The 8,019-nt window shown below is 44.3% G+C and overlaps 1 protein-coding gene across 1 annotated transcript; it reads right to left on the bottom strand.

Moving 5' to 3' along the window:
- Positions 1-464: 464 nt before the first annotated feature.
- On the bottom strand, positions 465-7,767 carry LOC121604584 (3-oxo-5-alpha-steroid 4-dehydrogenase 2-like). Its single transcript, XM_041934144.1, has 5 exons — positions 7,478-7,767; positions 4,300-4,463; positions 1,345-1,446; positions 977-1,127; positions 465-531 (listed from the first exon to the last, which is right to left on the bottom strand). The coding sequence occupies exons 1-5, from the start codon at positions 7,765-7,767 to the stop codon at positions 465-467; spliced, it is 774 nt and encodes a 257-aa protein (XP_041790078.1).
- Between the last annotated feature and the right edge of the window lie 252 nt (positions 7,768-8,019).

Raw genomic sequence — 8,019 nt, 5'->3', positions numbered from 1 at the left:
TTTGTTCCTGTTCTGTTATTTCCACTTAAGTTTCAGATTTAACTACAGAAAATGTGACACTTTATTCTAATCACACTTTCAGTAGCGGTAGATGTCGTAGCTTCCTGCTCTGGATTCATTCTAGTAACTTTGGTGATGCTCTGACTTTTCATCTCGTTTTGTTATGTTTTCGTGTTGATGAACGCCTCTGAGTATGACTGCATTATTCACCTGATGAGCATTTCAGTTTAACCCTTTTATTACATTTTAAAAACGAGCCATCTTATATGTTTCATCTTTGTTTTCATTTTTAATTTCTGTTTATGAACGTTGGCTTTAATTATTACAGAGATCATCATGAGCACAAACAGGAACAACATAATTATTATTAATGAGCTCCCACTGAAGATTCTTCTTGAGCTCCTCCAAGTTGAGTCATACATCGTTTAATTAAAGCTAATCAGCTGTTAAACACTCTTCCATCCTCACAGTATGAAAGGAATGAGAGCTTTCCTGGAGCGAGGGTAGTCCTCAAACCTCTGCTGGTAGTCTCTGCAAGACAGACAGGAAGGACATGCTGAGGTCCATATTCAGTAGAGCCAAAACAATTAATCAGAATAGAAAATAAATCGCCAACCATTTTGAAAACTGGTTAATTGCTTCAGTAATTTTGCAAGGAAAATGTTTCAGATCTTCAAATATCAGGATTTTCTCGTCATATGACAGTAAACCGAACACACGAGAACACAAGGAATCTGAAGATGTTACCTGCTTCTCTGGGAAATAATGAGATAAAAGGTCCAATCACTGATTTAAGAAAGTAGATAATGTCAGCCCTGCCTTCAGAAATAAAAAGGTAAAAAAAACCCAAATCAAGCAAAAAGGATTGTGGGTTTATCTCCTCCAGTTTATATAAATTCAGTTTAGGTGCAGTTTAACACAACCAGAGATGAGTGGCTACCTGCCGTGCTGGGAACCAATCAGATTGTAAAGGTACCTGTGGTGCTGGCAGGCTCTGGGCCCGATGGAGCAGACGGTGAAGAAAGCGAAGGCGAAGGTGGGCAAAGACCAAGCAGCTACAGCGTAGCCACACCACTCCACAATCTCCCCAAAGAAATTAGCTCCAGACACAAAGTCAAACATCCCCCCTGAGAGAAACACGAAGAGAATCAAACGTTGATCAGGATAGGATTGAACTAGGATCTGATGTGAATCAGCATCTGGTTTTGGTCAGAAGTTGGTATGAATCAGGATCTGATTTGAACAGACATCTGATATGGGTCAAGATCTGGTGTGAACTGGGATCTTGATTGAATAAGGATCTGGACTGAATCATGATCTGGTGTGGATCAGGATCTGTGGTACCATGGGGGATCCTGTAGACAGTCTCTCCAGCTTTCCTCAGGTTGCGCAGGATGTGGTCACTGTGGATGTTGATGGTCATTCCAACCACAAACAGAAGAAAACCTGAGTGACAAACAAACAGGAATCATTAGACAGAAACGTCTGTTTCAAAACATCCTACAGCTGCAACATGATCCACAACATGATCCACTACATGATCTACAACATGATCCACAACATGATCCACTACATGATCCACAACATGATCAACAACATGATCCACTACATGATCCACAACATGATCCACTACATGATCCACAACATGATCCACAACATGATCCACTACATGATCCACAACATGATCAACAACATGATCCACTACATGATCCACTACACGATCCAACATGATCCACTACATGATCCACTACATGATCCACAACATGATCCAACATGATCCAACATGATCCACTACATGATCCAACATGATCCACTACATGATCCACTACATGATCAACAACATGATCAACAACATGATCCACAACATGATCCACAACGTGATCCACAACATGATCAACAACATGATCCACTACGTGATCCAACATGATCTACTACACGATCCACTGCATGATCCACAACATGATCCAACATGATCCACAGCATGATCAACAACATGATCCACAACATGATCAACAACATGATCCACAACATGATCAACAACATGATCCACTACATGATCCACTACATGATCCACTACATGATCAACAACATGATCAACAACATGATCCACAACATTTATGATCCTGCTGGACTGGTACGTGGTGGTCCAGGCTGGTTTTCTGGATTCTTTTGTTGGACATTGTGTCTTCGTATAGCCTGTCTACTCTGGTTGCACCTTGCTAATGTAGCCTGCATATCATCCCCTTCATTCCACCACTCTGATGCACACAGACCGGCCTGCAGTCCCTGTTACCTGGCCTCACGCCTGCGGACACACCTGGTGAAGGTCTGCATTCTGCTGAGTGCTCCCTTCTTGTTTGCTTTTATTGTGCTGAATAAGTCCAGTTGACATCTGTTTCCTTCCCTCCGTATCTTTTTTAGATGAGTAATCTGGTGTTTAAACCATGGTGACGCACTCGCTGTGCCACTTTTTCAACAGTAGATGGCAGCATGACACTGAGGTCAGGAGCTGGTGTAGTCACACAGTATATCACACAGCTGCTCATGGGTGCTGCAGGCATAACACACACACATACATACATGAATAACGGCCGGTACGTCTGGTTCCCACACTTTGAGTAACAGAAAGTCTGATGGTGCAAAATGCACCATTTACTCTCAGTCAAAGTCTGACGCTGAAGATGTTCAGCAAGGACAAACATTTTCTTTGTCCCAAATCCAGATTCAGCCTGAGCAGGTTTCCAGTGGGATGTTGATGGACACTATTCTCCCACAATGCATTGCACAAAAACAATTAAACTAATGGTGGATAGCGGAGAAACAGCTGTTAACACCCAAGAAAACAAAGAATTCATCCTTGGTAAACATGCTGGTGTCTACATGCAAACTTCTTACTGTAAACGAATAAACCAACATGTCTCTCCCGAGGAGCGACAGGAACCGTCACTACCCCTCCATCCGTCCTCCAAACAACGTGAGACTATCACAGGTGGAGTCCAGTTCACTGGAGACTTACAGTACATGTCTTACATACTTTTCATATAGCGCCACCATCAGGTCAACTTTTGAACATGTCCAATACATTTTATGACAAATACCTGCAGAACTAACGACGTTCCCATCAGCCTCAGCTGGACTTTGTGCTTACTGATTATTGTCTATTGTCAGCATGTGTAACAGAGTTTAAAATAACCATAATGACTTTCTTCAAAATGTATTCGCTTGCCCTGTACATAGTTCTGGAGCCACCTGGTGGATTAATTGTGTAACAGCACAAATAGGGTTTCCTCATGCGCACTGTCGTTGACTGGCATAGGAAATATATCCAGGCTGGAGGTGGGTGCATGTGAGCGATGTTGCGATTGTTAATTCTTTGTTTAATTTTTACAATTGTTTCTGCAACTGTCCGTCACATACAACATGACTATAAACAATACTCGCGTGTAGTGTGAAAGTTAGAGGTACTTCTGTGTACATATTTTAACTTTATTCACGAGTATCATCGTGGTTGAATGTAGCTGATGCTAGTTAGCTAGCCATGCACCAGCCGGCTTTTTCCTGGCCGTAATGTTCGTACTGTTTCATGACTTTTGTCATTTTTGTTGCACAGCTTTCAAATGTTGCAGCTGCGCTGTTGATGACCACTGTGTGCTTTGTGTTAAATTTTCTTTACCAGCTCCAGAACAAAGGCAGTGCAAGAGCGAGAGCAAATCCTGTGTTGGTGTGCCATTCTTCCTCACTGTTACACATGCTAACATGCTAAACTAAGAGGCTGAACATGGTAAACATTATACCTACTAAACATCAGCCAGTTAGCATTGCCGCTGTGAGCATGCTAGCATGCTGATGTTAGCATTTAGCTCAAAGCACTGTTGAGTCTGTTAGCATGACTGAGGACTCTCAGCGTGGAAAAAGAAAATGTGGAATAAATCCGTATGAGTTCCCCCGCAGCAGGACTCTGAGCACCAGTAAGAAGCTATGGCTGTACTGGTCAGCCCCCAGTCTAGAGTCCTGATCATATGTCTACCAAGTCTGGATAAATTCAGGTGACAACTCTGTCCAAAATATCTGAGAAGCCTGTGGACATAAAAAGAAACAGCCAATCACAGAGCTGCACATTCTGTCACTTCTACACAGCGTCTTCTTCAGCTTCAGCTCACCATTAACGGACCAAACACTCAGATGTTTGAGCCAGTTCACTTCCACACTCATGCTGAGGCTCATGGGTACATCTATGTTTTAGAAAATGTAAATAATCCAAACTGACGGTCGGATCGTAAACCTGCTGTGATGACGCACCTGCAGCCATGCGAGCGTCCGTCAGCCAGGTGTCTTCAAACTGTGCGCAGTGCAGCAGGTGGTGTCCCTGCAGGAAGCCATTGAGCGAGCAGAAGATGGCGGCGTAGAGGACGATGGACAGCGGGACGGGTCGTCCTCTGGTCAGGAAGCCGTAGATGAAAGTCCTAAAGAAAAGACTCGAGTTACATCCTGTTTGTCTGTTAGCCATCGACACCACCTTCACCATGAAACTCCCACTTTCTGTTTCCTGGAAAGCAGGGATTCAGTTCTCTGTTAGTCCTGTCAGTGCCAGGCGAGGCTCACTGAAGGGATGCACAGCTCATCCATGGAGTCAGTTACTGAGTTGGAGGAAATCAGCTGACTAGCAGGATGAAGAAAGGAACTGATCCTGGTCCAGAGAGACGCCGTCAGTTAGATGTTAATAATAACAAGATCAAGATGTTCTGACATCGTCTTCATCTCTTCCTCTCTGAGAGGTGGATGTTCAGATTTACCCGACGCTCAAGTCGTGGATGAAGGAGCTTTGTTTACGAAGAGTAAAGAACAGAAACTGTGCACATTTACAGTGACAGAAGAAGAATGTGGTGGGGAGGATTATAGTCCTCCCCAGTGTTGACACAGGAAGTAAAGCAGATGTGTTCAACGGGGGAGTACCTGCTGTTTTCTGTTGTACAGGTGAACAACAGGTGTGACTGAGTGGAAGTTCCTGATGTTTGATATAAACATGTCATCTGTACGCTGCTGCTGTTCTCTAACACAGACATCAGCTTGTGGTTATCCACCAGGTGCCCGCCCCATCACCTCGCTGCTCCACCCAACCCCACACCTGTTCTCACGTCCCTCATCTGTTTTATTTGTCCGTTTGTTTTCATTTGGTTTTCCCAGCTTGGGATAAATAAAGTATATCTATCTATCTATTTTGGAGGAGGTGACTCTGCTGTCTTTTCAGATCCCTGTCATGACATGCAGTCAGCTCATCCTCCTCACCTGGTGTCCCCGGCCACCTCCTCACCTGGTGCTCGTTCCCTCATCAGTCTCTCAGTATTTAAACCGGTCCACTGCACTGGGTTCCTGCCACATTGTCTCATGTGCTTGTATCAACCTGTCCAGCGGTCCCTGTTTGGCCTCTGGCTGTTCCGAACCTGCTCGCCTGTTTTTTGGATGTTGGAAATCCTGCCTGAGCCTCTTTGGACTTGGACTGTGTGATCTTGTGGATTTCACCCTGTCTGAAAACTGACGTATACTGAATTTTCCTTTGAACTTTGACCGTTTCACTGTTGAGCTCCTGGGTTCAGCACCAGTGAACATTGATGAAAGACACTGTCGGGACTTGGCTGGTCATGGTTTCCAGCGCGGTACCACATAGGCTCGGCCTGGCAGATCTGCCCACCCGACGTGTTCATCAGAGAAACGCTGACGGTTTTATGGACATCTGACCCCCCTGTGGTCTTGACTTTCACTCATGTTAACGTTTTTGGTAATCTAACTGTTCAGCATTGGTCAGTGATGTCAAATGAACAGGACAGCGTTTAAACGTCTTGAGCTTGTTTGGAGAACTCGTCTGATGATGGAGAATGTTCCTCAGGTTGGATCGATGCTGCTTTGTTAAACTGATTTTTAATGTCTACAGGCTACAGTTAATTTTTGTTTGTCGAACAAGTTTTCAGCCTGCGCCGGCGAGGCCCGCAGGACGTCACCGGCTGCAGGAAACCATCATGCTCCACGACGACGATCTGAATGAGCCCGCTGTCCGGCCCCCCCTCCCTCCACACATCACCAGTCACAGCTGGAGACACCCGAGATGACCTCGTTCCAGCGCAACAAGTCGGAAAACTGAGATGGACGCTGCAGGAAAAGCTTTGCTTGCTTTTTAGGAATACAGACAACTACAGAACAAATATAAAGTCCACCTGAAAAACATCACAGAAGAGAGCATAGCATCCATTGTCTCTTACTCATTTATTACTCAGTGGATGATTTTCTGTTTCCATGTTAGCGCCGTGAGTTGACTGCAAACTCTCCAGCTGATTTTTGGATGTTTCTAGCTGACTTTAAAACCAGAATCCTATCAACAAGTCTTAAATATGCACCTTAGACTGTGGCTAAAGCTAACAGATCCAAGTCATGATATCATGCTAACAGACAGGCTAAAGCTAACAGGTCCCAAGTCATGATATCACGCTAACAGACTGTGGCTAAAGCTAACAGGTCCTAAGTCATGACATCACGCTAACAGACTGTGGCTAAAACTAACAGGTCCTATGTCATGATATCACGCTAACAGACTGTGGCTAAAGCTAACAGGTCCTAAGTCATGATATCATGCTAACAGACTGTGGCTAAAGCTAACAGGTCCTAAGTCATGATATCATGCTAACAGACAGACTAAAGCTAACAGGTCCAAGTCATGATATCATGCTAACAGACTGTGGCTAAAGCTAACAGGTCCTAAGTCATGATATCATGCTAACAGACAGACGAAAGCTAACAGGTCCAAGTCATGATATCACGCTAACAGACTGTGGCTAAAGCTAACAGGTCCCAAGTCATGATATCATGCTAACAGACTGTGGCTAAAGCTAACAGGTCCCAAGTCATGATATCACGCTAACAGACTGTGACTAAAGCTAACAGGTCCTAAGTCATGATATCATGCTAACAGACAGACGAAAGCTAACAGGTCCAAGTCATGATATCACGCTAACAGACTGTGGCTAAAGCTAACAGGTCCCAAGTCATGATATCATGCTAACAGACAGACGGAAGCTAACATCACAGCTGTAGAGGCACAACATTAGCAGCAGTAAATGTAGAGCAACATATTGTAAATAGTGATTTCAGAGAAAATGTTTATCTGGAAAACTTTTATACACTCGATCAGAACTTGGACACTAAAATAAAATGGCGGCTGGTAAATAAACTGTGAAGTGACACAGTCTAAGACAATAAACGAGCCAGACCAGCTGTTATCGGGTTACAGCTGTTGAATAAACACTATTACTCATGATTTTGGTTGTTGCTGACTTTGCATTGGACAAAGCTTCTCGTAAATGAAGGAATTAAGCACTTCAGTGTCAAGGTACTTGTACTACATTTCATGTGACTTTGTACTTCAAACATGGTGCTGTTTACTCTGTAGTTTACATCTTTTATTATTTTCTTGTTATTGACCTCTGACCTGTGGAAGTAGTGTAGCATGAAGGTGCAGAGCAGTAGCGTCCTCCCGGTCCTGCGTCCACTCATCCCCGGCTCGGCCTTCGCTTCGTCAGCGAGCAGCAGCAGCAGTGGCAGCAGGAAGGCCGGGACCTCCTGCAGGAACCAGCCCAGTCTGGCCGGACAGCGGCGACCCTCCGCCGGCACGTAGCGGCCATACGGCGTGTGTGCCCGCCTCTGGTGCAGCAGGAAGGCCACGCCCCCAACAATCAGAGTCCAGCTCAGGTGAGAAACAGCAGCATCCCAACACTCCATCAGTCTGAGAGAGACAGAGAGAGAGACAGAGACAGACAGAGACAGAGAGAGAGAGAGAGACAGACAGAGAACTTATTCCATTAGTTCTTTAACGAGCTATTTACAAAAAGAAGAAGAGGACAAACAAAAAAACACAACAAACATCCTCAAAACACAAATAAATGAATAAAAACTCAAACTACATGAATAAATAAATAAATCAATAAATCAATAAATATATCAGTTCAGCTCCTCAGAGAAGAAAACCTGGTT

This window comes from Chelmon rostratus, chromosome 3 (assembly GCF_017976325.1).
Source record: "Chelmon rostratus isolate fCheRos1 chromosome 3, fCheRos1.pri, whole genome shotgun sequence".
NCBI lineage: Eukaryota > Metazoa > Chordata > Actinopteri > Chaetodontiformes > Chaetodontidae > Chelmon > Chelmon rostratus.
This window is presented reverse-complemented; position numbering and strand designations above follow the sequence as displayed.